Raw genomic sequence first — 13,931 nt, forward strand, 5'->3', positions numbered from 1 at the left:
TTGAGACAATATGGCGCCTACTAAAGAAAAAAATAATAAATACCTATTAGGTAAAAACCATATATGGAATAAAGTGTCAAGTGCATGTGCTAATTTATCTCTACCAAATTTTATAAAGCTAATAGATAAACAGTGAAATTAACCCCAAGGTTCAAAAGTATTGTGACAGTATGGCGCCTGATAAAAGTAAAAAGATTTTTTTAAAAAGTGAACAACCATATGTGAAAATAAAGTGTCAGTGCAGACTCCAGTTTATGGCTCTCTGAGTTATTAGCCAGTGTATCAATAATAAAATCTCTGTTGACGTTCCAAAATCTGATAAATATTAAATCCCATCAAAATCATACAAAAATGTTATATATAGAGAGAATGTTTTACAATCTATAGTTTTTAAAATTGATGGGTCTCTTAAAATATATTATCCATTTAAGACCAAAATGTTCATATAGCAAGATGATATATAAGCAAAGTTCAATATATATGCAGTGATTTGACCTCAGCACCAGCAATAAAAGGCAGTGACTTCTGTGTGTACTTCTAAAAACGGTGACTTGAAGTGCTTGCCCCCAGTGCTCCCCCACTCACCAGAAACAAACACCCCTACAGGGGTACCGAGCGACAGAGTGGGTGCCTTGGGGTAGTGTTGTTCCGGTACTGCTACTGTGCCTTTGTGCTGTATGATCCCTTCAGTGGTTCCAGGATGGGCTGTGCTTTCCAGATGGACCAAGCTGCTTCACCGTTTACCACCTATATCTGTTAGACTCTCCAAGATCCCAAAGAAAGAAAAACAGGGGGCTTCCTTCGTGAAGTATGTCCAGTATTTTATTGCACATAAACATTCCAAAGATTCCAACACTCCATAAATAAAAGGCTCAAGAGAAGATAATACTATTTGGCAGGCACCGCTGTATGCAAGGATGGGACCGGGAATAGGATCTAAGCGTGCGTCCCACCTTGCGTTCCAGCCTGCACTTCCGGGTATGACGTGTGAGCGTGACTCCGCCTTACGCTTTTCCTCATAGGATGTTTTTTAAAGACGGTGTCGACGCCTCACGCTTCACACATTATTATAGTCGTACGGCTCACACCGCTCCTCCCCAAATTATGGTAATGTCGCTCGGGGGGTGGGGATGGGGATGTGATGAAGCCGCTAGACTTACCATGTATTTAACAGTAGTGTGCATACATCCTAAACGTTATTAAGCAATACCTTACCTATTACAATCTATTAGTCATTACTTGATACTATACACCGATGCTATACATCACATGATTAAGATCTATTGCATACAAGCTAATTGTTATTATCCATTACGTTTAAGTTCCTATTTATATGTCCACATTAGAGGTGAATTTTGCCATATTATTTATATGTAATGGAAAAGGTGGTATACACTAGTAATATATAAAATGCAATAGGCTAGTTCAAGATAAAAGATTAGTTAGTTAAAATGGAGAGTAAAAAATACAGATACAAATTAAAAAATTAGAAATAAAATTAAAAATTAGAAATAAAAATAAAAATAAAGGATTAGAAATAAAAAATTAGAAATAGAAAATAAAAATATATAAAAATATATATAAATATAGTATATATATATATACAGAGTGTCCCCAATAGTATTACAATTTATTATAGAAATTATATATAAACGTTTAGACTCCATAAATTGTATAGAGATAAGAATAAAAGTAAAAAATTTTTTTTTATATTTAAATTACGTTCAGATACTTCGCTCAACACAAGCTGACAGAAAATCTAATTGGGTTTTCGAGGATATACTGGATGTAGTATTTCTGTTAACATATATAGTTACACATCTCCTTAAAATCATGGGAACACTTATGGTGTAAATGGGACAGCCCCACAACCCTGATATCAATCGGTCATTTAACGTGATAGTGTATTATAATAAATTAAGGGTCTATAACTCACAGTAATACATCTTATATCACGGAGGTAGGTATCTATCCTTCTGAGAGGTCTAAAATAACCTACCAAACCTTATTAAAGCAGCTTGAAATTCTAAATAGATGGTGGGTAAAATATATGAAACAAGAAATAGAGAATAAGAAATAAGGGGACATATGGGGCGGGGGAGGGGGGGGGGTAGTAGGAATACCACTGTGTTCTCATTCCAAAGGCTCAGAAAGAGGGAGCAGTCAGTAGTTGTAACCCACATAACCATTGTGTATATGGCTTAATTAACTCCTCCATTTTTATCTTGTGGTTGCCTAGGGGTTGGCTATATAGCAATTTAAATCTATGTCCAAATTGAGCCCTTTGGGGGCAAGGGAACCTAACCGGTAAATCCAGCTGGTTTCATTTCTGGAGATTAAAGTTTCTCTATTGCCTCCATGCCAATGTTCCTGTACTGAGTCAATCCCATAGAAGGTAAGTACACTAGGATCCCTATGGTGGGCCTCATCAAAATGTCTGGATAGACTGTGATTGGGGAATCCTTTTCTGATGTTTTTGATATGTTCCCTGATTCGGACGAAGAGGGGGCGTGTGGTTCTTCCCACATATTGGAGATGGCAGGGACATTCCACAACGTACGTGACGTGTGTACTTCCGCAGGTGATTAGCTGATTGATCCGATACTCTTTATGGTCAGTACATGATTAAATGAAGTCTTTTTTCTTGGTTGCCTTTTGGCTACTTTACACGGTAGGCATCTCTGACACCTAAAAAATCCTTTCAGTTCTGGACATATTTTTATAGGCTTCGGGGGATCTATAACATTTTTCACTAAATGGTTTCTTAGGTTCGGTGCCTTCCTGTATATAAATTTCGGTTTGGCTGGTAAGACTTTTGATAGGGTAAGGTCTTCCTTAAGTATTGGCCAGTATTTTTTTATTATTTTTTCGAAATCTCTGAATTGACTGTTGAACCCTGTAATGAATGCTATGTCAGGTACCTTCTCAGTTTTTTTGTTCTTGTTGAGAAGTAGGGAGGTTCTATCTAGCTTCATAATATTTGCTTTTAATGTTAAAAGTCTCTCCTTTTCATATCCTTTTTCTTGGAATTTTTCGATCAAGATGTCGGCCTGCTTGTTGAAATCCTCAACTTTATCACAGTTACGTCGTATACGTAATAGCTGTCCTTTAGGAATGTTGGACTTCCATCGTGGGTGGTGGCAACTGGAAGTGGGGATGTACCCGTTCCGATCTGTCGGTTTGAAAAATGTACGGGTGGATAGTTTGTCCCCTGTTTTAAAAATTTCTAAATCTAGATAGTCAATTTGCTCCAAACTCCACTTCCCAGAAAACGTAATACCATATTTATTGGTGTTTAGGTTCTCAAGGAATTTTGTGAGACTGTCCGATGTCCCATCCCACAAGATAATCAGGTCATCTATGTATCTTTTATACATCTTGATCTGGGGTATATTTTTGCTGTAAATATATTTTTCCTCCCATAGGTCCATGAATAAATTAGCTACGCTGGGAGCATAGCGTGCTCCCATTGCGACTCCCTTTGTTTGTACATAATATTTTTTCTCGTACCAGAAATAGTTACATTCCATGGCCATTTTTAAACCCTCAAGGATGTAACCAATCTGTTCCTGTTTCATACTTGTATTTCTATGCAGGGCTCTTTCTACACCTCTTAAACCATCCTTCTGTTCAATACTGGTGTACAGGGAATTAACATCTACTGTCACCAACAGCCATTGTTCTGCTCCCTTTATCTCTTGCAGTTCTTGAATCAGTTGCATACTATCACGTAAATATGATTTCCCCTCTTTTACTAGGGGTTTAAGAAATTTGTCCAGGTACTCTCCCAACCTAGAGAAGATGGAATTAATCCCACTTATTATGGGCCTCTCTGGTGGTTTATCCAACCTTTTATGGATTTTAGGTGTGTGGTATATCACTGGTGTTTTGGTTGAATTAGATATCAAATATTCTGCCTCTTTGCAGTTTAGAATGCCCTTGGTTTTCCCTTTCTCCACATAGATTTTTAGCTTCTTTTCATATTTCTTCTTCGGGTTCCCTTTAAGCTTTTTGTACGTATTTTCTATACTCAGGAGGTTGTTCATCTCTTCCTGGTAATCCTTCTTATTCAGGATAACCAGGCCTCCTCCTTTATCAGCAGGCCTAATTACTACCTCATGTTTTTTACCTATAGCTTTGATGGTATTCCAGATGTTATTAGGTCTTTTTTGCTTCTTATCTCCCATTAGTTTGATGTCTTCTTCCACCATTTTTTTAAAAGCGTTAATACATTGGTTCCCTGGGGTTTTCGGATTAAATATTGAGTTGTTTTTGAGGTTTGTTTGTTTGTTCAAATTCTGAATCTGCCCTTGTTATTTCTCCTGGGTTCAACACAAAATGTTTTTTTATGTTCAACTTTCTTAAAAACTTTTGTAAATCAATAAAAGCCTCAAATTTGTCAAAAGGCTTGTCAGGGGCATACTTAAGTCCCAATTCCAGCACCCTTAATTCTTCTGGCATGAACTGTGCATTACTGAGATTGAATATGCCTTGTCCTAGTAGTTTCTGGGCCTTTTTCTTCTTCTTGCCTCCTCGTTTTCCTCTTGCCTGTTTTCTCTTTCTGTGTATCTGTATATGGGTCCTGTGTTCGTTTCCTGTTGGTATTCCCTCCTGGGTCCGGTACATGCGTTTGTTTCGTCTTCCTGATGTGTATTGTGATCTCCTGTCCTCCTTGGACTCCAGTACCGCTCCTCGTGTCTTGGTCCACCTTCCATATTCCGTCCTCTCCATCCATAGTTCCTGTACGGGATACAGGGTCTCCATCTGTCTGGAGGTTTGTCTTGGTACGTAACCCGGGGAAAACCCTTCCTTCCTCCCTCACCTCTTCCCTGCCCTGGGTATGGTCTTCTGTAGTCATCCCTCAAGGGAGAGTACCTGTTATGCACAGGCACGTTATATCTGTTTGTTGGGGTCCTATAGTTAGGGGGTCCTCGATAGGCCTCTCTTCTGTTATCCCTTCTGTCAAGAGGTATATTGGGGGTATTAAACCTAGCTGGACTGTATGGTGGATTATCCATTCTTCTAGGTGTACTTAAGGACGGGATTGGTATTGCTTCCTCGGATTCCTCATCCATAGAGGGGTCCTCTGTATTTTTACTCTCCATTTTAACTAACTAATCTTTTATCTTGAACTAGCCTATTGCATTTTATATATTACTAGTGTATACCACCTTTTCCATTACATATAAATAATATGGCAAAATTCACCTCTAATGTGGACATATAAATAGGAACTTAAACGTAATGGATAATAACAATTAGCTTGTATGCAATAGATCTTAATCATGTGATGTATAGCATCGGTGTATAGTATCAAGTAATGAGTAATAGATTGTAATAGGTAAGGTATTGCTTAATAACGTTTAGGATGTATGCACACTACTGTTAAATACATGGTAAGTCTAGCGGCTCCATCACATCCCCATCCCCATCCCCCGAGCGACATTACCATAATTTGGGGAGGAGCGGTGTGAGCCGTACGACTATAATAATGTGTGAAGCGTGAGGCGTCGACACCGTCTTTGAAAACGTCCTATGACGAAACGCGTAAGGCGGAGTCACGCTCACACGTCATACCCGGAAGTGCAGGCTGGAACGCAAGGTGGGACGCACGCTTAGATCCTGTTCCCGGGCCCATCCTTGCATACAGCCGTGCCTGCCAAATAGTATTATCTTCTCTTGAGCCTTTTATTTATGGAGTGTTGGAATCTTTGGAATGTTTATGTGCAATAAAATACTGGACATACTTCACGAAGGAAGCCCCCTGTTTTTCTTTCTTTGGGATCTTGGAGAGTCTAACAGATATAGGTGGTAAACGGTGAAGCAGCTTGGTCCATCTGGAAAGCACAGCCCATCCTGGAACCACTGAAGGGATCATACAGCACAAAGGCACAGTAGCAGTACCGGAACAACACTACCCCAAGGCACCCACTCTGTCGCTCGGTAACCCTGTAAGGGGTGTTTGTTTCTGGTGAGTGGGGGAGCACTGGGGGGCAAGCACTTCAAGTCACCTTTTTAGAAGTACACACAGAAGTCACTGCCTTTTATTGCTGGTGCTGAGGTCAAATCACTGCATATATATTGAACTTTGCTTATATATCATCTTGCTATATGAACATTTTGGTCTTAAATGGATAATATATTTTAAGAGACCCATCAATTTTAAAAACTATAGATTGTAAAACATTCTCTCTATATATAACATTTTTGTATGATTTTGATGGGATTTAATATTTATCAGATTTTGGAACGTCAACAGAGATTTTATTATTGATACACTGGCTAATAACTCAGAGAGCCATAAACTGGAGTCTGCACTGACACTTTATTTTCACATATGGTTGTTCACTTTTTAAAAAAATCTTTTTACTTTTATCAGGCGCCATACTGTCACAATACTTTTGAACCTTGGGGTTAATTTCACTGTTTATCTATTAGCTTTATAAAATTTGGTAGAGATAAATTAGCACATGCACTTGACACTTTATTCCATATATGGTTTTTACCTAATAGGTATTTATTATTTTTTTCTTTAGTAGGCGCCATATTGTCTCAATACTTTTGAACTTTGAGGTTATGTTAATCCAATCAATTAAATTTAAAGAACCATTTTTTCTCACTATTTTTCACATAAGTCACCCAATTTTTAACATATGAGGCAACTTTTTTTCACTGAGGTGATAGGAGATTAATTATTTATTACTTTCTTTCACATACGCAGTTATTTTTTTTGGTTCAGACCGTATTACGTTACACAGTGACGGAGCTCCCAAGGGATTGAGTGTGGTGTAAGCAGCTCTTAGCTCTTGATATTTAACCTATCACGGATAGTTTTACATGAAGGAAGAAAAGGACCTCTGCCTAGGGGCTGGTCAACCCCCCCCCCCCCCACCCCCCCCCCACCCCCCCCCCCCCACCCCCAGCGCGCGCAAGCCCGCCCTGAGGCTAAGGGAGGTTAGCGGGGTGTGATGCTGACACCAGGATCTCCCGGTCGCACAGGTAAGCTGATTTTTTTCTATTTTCCTTTTCCTCCTCTGGGTGGGAATTCAGCTTGCGGAACCACCCTGGTTGGCTGGAAATGCTATCTTACCTCCGGGATTGTTTGGGGGGTTCCTAAATCTGAGTTTCTTTAGTGACTCCTTGAGTGTCCCCTTCCCTCATAATATGTACTTGTGACTAGCTGCCTCGCCAGCTTTCTCACAAGGGGAGAGAAGGGGAAATCCAGGGACGCCTTCCCCAGAAAAACTGCTGTCTGAAAAGAAACAAACAGGGGATTTGCTAGTCCCCCTCCAGTGCCGGTGTTCGCAGGAGGCAGGAAACACAGGAACTGATGGTAAACTCGTGTGTGCTTGTGTTTCCTGCAGGAGGTGAAGCCTATCTCTCATGTGACTGTCCTGGAGGATGACTTGGGAAAATACATTTCAGTAAATTAAAACAAAAAAAAACAGTAAAGTTAGCCCAATTTTTTTGTATAATGTGAAATATTATGTTACGCCGAGAATTGTGAGAGAATCATGATCTTTATTCTAAGCAAAAATTGTGATTCTCATTTTATCCAGAATTGTGCAGCTCTAACCCCAACAGTACTTTTCTACTCCAGGTTGGAGATGTACTTTCGAGGGTGAAAACAATAGGCCCACCAATCCATAAGGAATTGCGCAAGGTCCTGTATGCACAGGGTCTGGTGCCAAACAGCAATTATTAGCGTTAGCAGTATTAACCTTTTCAAGGGCAGTTCAACAATGGCAGTCTCTATTCATTTTACATGACAGTGTCCCATTACAAATTAAAAATAAAATATATTTGGTTTGGTTTATTTTACTTCCAGATAAGCAGCCTAACCACCTGTTAGTGAAGATTAAAACATTATAGATGATAAACGATATCATAAAATTGTCATGTTTACCTGTATGTCAATGTGGCTGTTAAATTTATTGCTGGGATTATTCAGCACATTTCCTTTAGGCCCATGGATGTAATAATGGTAGATGTGCCTGAAGTAAGAAAATCTTGTTACATAAAATAGTTTCACAACAGCTAAACTTTTTTTAATTGTTATTATTATTATTATTATTATTATTATTAAGGCTCAGTTCACACTACTGCGATGCAACTTTCATGCGATTTACAGTGTGATTGTGTGGTGTGATGAAACTTTGCAAATATTATGGGGCTATGCAGCACAGTAAATTGCACCAAAGTAGTGCAGCAACCTATTCCAAAATCTCATCGTTCTGAGTCGTATTGATTAGAACAAGCACCATTGAAAACAAATCGGATTTCCCTTGTCACGTGATTCTGCGCGACTCAAATTGCATCAAAAGTCGCACTAGTGTGAACCAAGCCTTTGTGAAGAAAACGTAAACATAGAAGAACTGTCTTTACGAAATATGAATAAGCATTCAGATATACTCACGACAACTGCCTAATCCATAGATGATGAAACTCCTTCAGGTACTGTATATGGACAGGCTGGATACCAGTAATGAGAACTGCTGTGAAGCTATCTTTAGCATTTTCCTCCATGATGAGATCCCGCAGATAACGTTCATCTTCGTGTACATGAAAATAATCGCCTGGCTACAAAAACAAGTGATATAAAATAATGATGTTTATTATAAAGGAAATGTACTACTTAAAACATTTACAGGATTTTACCAGTTGTCACAAGTATTCTTAAATACTTCCTTGCATGAAAGTTTAACCGAAGTTGTAATACTCCAAAACAAATGTATTCAAGTGACATTAACATCACCCCACGTCCCCTACCCCCTCAAGCTTTGATGCACTTTACTATATCCCACCTTGGACAAACTCAAATATGTCAAAGTTTGTAGAATTTAGCAAGGTTGGTATTGCCACTTGGATAATGTTACCTGAATGCTAGACTTGCTGATTGTGCAGCTACACTACATATTGAAAGTGGAAAAGATTAGGAAGATGGGACGAACCCTCAGGTTTGGCCAGCACCCCAATTCTAATGGAAACAGCCAGAAAGGGGCCCATAAGTGGTGCTGTATTTGAAAATTACCAAAACCCATATTTAGCAAAACAGATTTTCAGCTTCACAAATATTCTTCAGTGTTGCCAGATAAAAAGGCTGCTGAAAACACCTATATTCTCTTTTTAACTTTTACTTTTTATCATCAAGACCCACCTTTGCTTAAAAGGCACAACTTGGAGTCATAAATGTAAACAAAAAAAATGTAAGATAAGAATTAAAAAGAAGTTATTAGGAATGTTGTTTCTTTCTACCCATTCCCTTCTATATGCCTCTTGCATAGTGTTCAAAACAATTAAGGCATTTCCAAAAGCCTGCCCTTCTTTCCCAATTAGCTGAGATTTTTCTTTTATGTTTATTGACTGACAGATCACTGCTATGATGAAAAAAAAAAAAAACACTGTTAGAAAGGGAAAAATTATGTTTCTGTATGCAGGCAGGCTTACTATAGAGACACAACGAAGTTGATTTTCTAAAATTGGAGTGTGCAAAATCTGGTGCACATGTGCGAGATAGCCAATCAACTTCTAACTTCAGCTTTCTCAATTAGGCTTGATTGGAAGTTGGTTGGTTTCTATGCAGAGCTACACTAGAGTTTGCACTCTCCAGTTTTGGTAAATCAACCCTAATGTGTTTGATCACTTTAAGGCTGGGTTCACACTGCTGCGGTGGCAGACATCGCATGTGATTCGCAGCGCACTGCTGTTCACATCACATGCGATGTCTGTGCTGTGCGATATCAGCCATACAGATAGTATGGCTGATATCGCACCGCATTCGGTCCAAACTCGCACAGGACCCTTTTTTTTGTTCGGACCAAAATCGGATCGCATGGGTGTTCACACCTATGCGATCCGAAAATGTCCGAATTGTCAGTTCGCATTGCGATATGCGGGCTGAACTGGGGGTGTCATTAACATTGTATGACACTCCCCAGCAGTTCGCATATGGCAGTGTGAACTGCCGTGCGAGTTGGTGCGATGCGGGAACCCGCAGTAAATTTGCTGCATTCCCGCACCGCAGCAGTGTGAACCCAGCCTTATTCCTATTACAATGCATGTAAACATCCCTAATAATAATAGAAATAAGCATGGCAGGTTCTCTTTATTGAGAAATCTGGGGTCAAAAAGACCCTAGATCTCTCATTTACTTTTAAAAGAAAAAAAAGAAAAAGAAAAAAAGAACATTTTGACTTTAAGCAAAAGAAAAAAAAAAAAAACGAAAAAAACTTGTTTTGGCCCAAGAACCAGAAGTGATGTCAGAGGTCACCCCGATCCTCCAAAGGCACAGGAATTGAGTGGGGGCCATCTTGCCCTCACTTAACTTACTGCCTAGCCATCAGAGGGATCAGATCGCTTCCGGCCTACTGACGGCTCCGGTAAACACGGAAAGCACTGGAAAGCCGGGGGGGGGGATCACTTTTATCAGATGCCGAATCACCCACAGAACAAAATGATAGGGCAGCTAGCTGCTGTCATAACAACGGTATTTATTGTCAAAATAATTACGTATATATACTATAGGCCAGGGGTATGCAATTAGCGGACCTCCAGCTGTTGCAGAACTACAAGTCCCATTAGGCATGGCAAGACTCTGACAGCCACAAGCATGACACCCAGAGGCAGAGGCATGATGGGACTTGTAGTTTTGCAACAGCTGGAGGTCCGCTAATTGCATATTCCTGCTATAGGCGGTTGGCAAGGGAGAAAAAAGTAGGCCAAAGCTATTTTGGCTATACTTCTCCTAGGGATTACGCAAGTGCACTTCTGTCTGCACTTCTGTGACTCCAGTTTTCAGCCCACAGCAGGCTAAAGTCAGCTGTCAGCGAACATCACTCAGCCAGTCCAAGCTCTGGATCGATCTCGACTTTAACCACTTAAGGACCAGCCACCGTAGTTATACTGTGGCAGGTTGGCTCCCCTGGGAAAATCGCCTTAGCTGTACATCAGCCACTATAAGACCACTAGGAGGCGCGCGCACAGCGCAACGACAAAGCGATGTCTGCCGGGCAACTGCAATCACTCCTGAAAGAGACAGAACAGAGATCTCTCTCCTGACAGAGCAGCAGATCTGTCTGTTTAGGAGACAGATCTGCTGTTCATACTGGTTATGAACAGCGATAGGTCTCCTCCTCCAGGCAGTCCCACCCCCCCCAGTGTTAGAAACACTCCCTAGGACACACATTTAACCCCTTGATCGCCCCCTAGTGTTAACCCTTTCCCTGCCAATGACATTTATACAGTAATCAGTGGCCATTTTTAGCTCTGATTGCTGTATAAATGTCAATGGTCCCAAAAGTCTCCGACCTGTCCACCACAATGTCGCAGTCCCGCTAAAAATCGCAGATCACCGCCATTACTAGTAATAATAAAAATAAATCTATCCCCTATTTTGTAGACACTTTAACTTTTGCACAAACCAATCAATATACGCTTATTGCTTTTTTTTTTTTTTTTTTTTTACCAAAAATATGTGGAAGAATACATATTGTCCTAAACCGAGGAAGAGATTAGTTCTTTTTTTATATTTTTGGGGGGATATTTATTATAGCAAAAATGTAATAAACCTTGCATTTTTTTTTTCAAAATTGTCGCTCTTTTCTTGTTTATAGTGCAAAAAAATAGGATTTTTAAAAACCGCTTACCTGTAAAATCCTTTTCTTGGAGTACATCACGGGACACAGAGCCATAGTAGTTACAATGAGGGTTATATAGGCCACCTTTAGGTGATGGACACTGGCACACCCCAAGACATAATAACCCCTCCCATTAATCGGAGTAGCTCACTTTTTGTAGCAAAGCAATATACATGTATCCAAAGAGGGGAGGGACCTCTGTGTCCCAAGATGTACTCCAAGAAAAGGATTTTACAGGTAAGCCGTTATAAAAATCCTATTTTCTTTATTGTACATCACGGGACACAGAGCCATAGTAGTTACTATGTGGGATGTCCCAGAGCAATGCTATCTGAGGGGAGGGAGACACAAACAAAAGTAGGGCGCCATCAGACCTGAGGACCTATACTGCTGCCTGCAGCACACTGCGCCCAAAGGCAATATCCTCATGCCTTTTTACATCCACCTGATAGAATGTGGTAAATGTATGGACTGAAGACCAAGTTGCAGCCTTGCAGATTTGAGCCATGGAGGCTTGGTACTGCACTGCCCATGAAGCACTAACAGCCCTGGTGGAGTGCGCTTTGATTTGAAAAGGAGGAACCTTCCTCTTCAAACCATAAGCTTGAACAATTACTTGCCGAATCCACTTAGAAATAGTAGATTTTGAAGCTGCCTGTCCTTTTCTAAGACCTTCAGGCAACACAAACAAAACATCAGTTTTTCGAATCTGAGCAGTCGCCTTCAAATAGACTTTGACTGCTCTCACTACATCAAGTGAATGTAGCGACTTTTCTTCCGTAGAACAGGGTTCTGGAAAAAAATGAAGGTAGAACAATATCCTGGTTTCGATGAAAACCTGACACTACCTTCGGTAGAAAGTTAGGATGAGGACGCAATACTACCCTATCCTTGTGAATAATTAAATATGGTTCTTTACAAGAAAGAGCAGCCAACTCTGATACCCTTCTTGCAGAAGATATGGCCACCAGAAAAACTAGCTTCCTTGTCAAAAGGATCAAGGGAATATGTCATATTGGCTCAAAAAGCTGTTTCTGTAATGCTGACGGAACTAAATTGAAGTCCCAAGGGTTCAGGGGTTACCTAACCGGTGGATTAAGCCTCGTTGCCTCCTGTATTAAGCTACAGACCAAAGAATGCGAAGCAAGTGGTCGTTGAAACAATACCGATAAGGCCAAGACCTGGCCTTTGATAGTACTCAAGGCCAGCTTCATCTCTAACCCCATTTGCAGAAAGTCAAGGATTCTACCTATGACATACTTTCTGGGATGCCAACCCCTGGATTCACACCAGGAAACCTATGCCTTCCAGACTCTATAATATATGACTCTGGAGGCCGGCTTCCTTGCACTAATCAAGGTAGATACAACTGATCCTGATAGCCCACGCTTCTTCAGAATGTGGGTCTCAATAGCCAAACTGTTAAATTTAGCGTTTGTAAGGTAGGATGGAATACTGGACCTTGCGAAAGCAGGTCCGGACGTGGTGGTAGGGTCCATGGGTCCCCTACCGCCATCTTTATGATCTCTGCATACCAAGATCTTCTGGGCCACAAGAATCACTGACTTCCCTTCCTGCTTGATCCTGCAAAGAAGTTGTGGAAGCAGCAGAATAGGAGGGAAAGCATAAATCAGTGAAAACTGATCCCACGGGGCCACCAAGGCATCTGTTCTGCATGCTAGCAGATCCTTTGTTCTTGACACAAAGTTATCTTTTTTGGTCGCAAATAGATCTATGTCCGGGATCCCCCCATCTCCAGCATGTTGCCAGGAAGATATTGGGGTGAAGGGACCATTCTCCCGGGAACAACTGCTGGCAACTCAAGTAGTCCGCCTGCCAATTTTCTATTCCTGGAATGAAGACTGCCTATAGGCAAGGTACATGGCTTTCTGCCCAAGTTAGGATATGATTCACTTCTCTCTGGGCCGCATGAATTCTTGTGCCCCCCTGGTAATTGATATAGGCCCCTACCGTAGTGTTGTCGGATTGGATCCTGACAGGACAATTCCGCAACCTGAATGTCCAGGCCCTCAGGGCCAAGCGTACTGCCCGAATCTCTAGAATGTTGATGGTTCTGGACCATTTCTCTTGCACAGTCGCCTCTTCCAGGACTGCTCCCCAACCCGAAAGGCTGGCATCTGTTGTTATCACCTTCCAGGTAACTGGTAAGAAGGATTTTCCCTTTTGCAGATTTTTGGTTATCCACCACCAACTGAGGCTCCAGCGCACCTTTGGAAACAGAAGCATTGGGAAATCAAGAGCTTGGACCTTCTTGATCCAAGCCGATAGGATACT

The 13,931-nt window shown here is 40.8% G+C and overlaps 1 protein-coding gene across 1 annotated transcript in view; it reads right to left on the reverse strand.

Moving 5' to 3' along the window:
• SMCHD1 (structural maintenance of chromosomes flexible hinge domain containing 1) overlaps nucleotides 1-13,931 on the reverse strand; it is a 622,004-nt gene that overhangs the window by 485,544 nt on the left and 122,529 nt on the right. Inside the window, exons 8-9 of the mRNA XM_073631430.1 lie at nucleotides 8,417-8,580; nucleotides 7,907-7,994 (exon numbers count right to left, since the gene is read on the reverse strand). Coding sequence (XP_073487531.1) covers nucleotides 7,907-7,994; nucleotides 8,417-8,580 — 252 coding nt within the window. The remainder of the gene's footprint in view (nucleotides 1-7,906; nucleotides 7,995-8,416; nucleotides 8,581-13,931) is intronic.

The sequence above is a fragment of the Aquarana catesbeiana genome, linkage group LG05, assembly GCF_042186555.1.
Source record: "Aquarana catesbeiana isolate 2022-GZ linkage group LG05, ASM4218655v1, whole genome shotgun sequence".
NCBI classification, from domain to species: domain Eukaryota; kingdom Metazoa; phylum Chordata; class Amphibia; order Anura; family Ranidae; genus Aquarana; species Aquarana catesbeiana.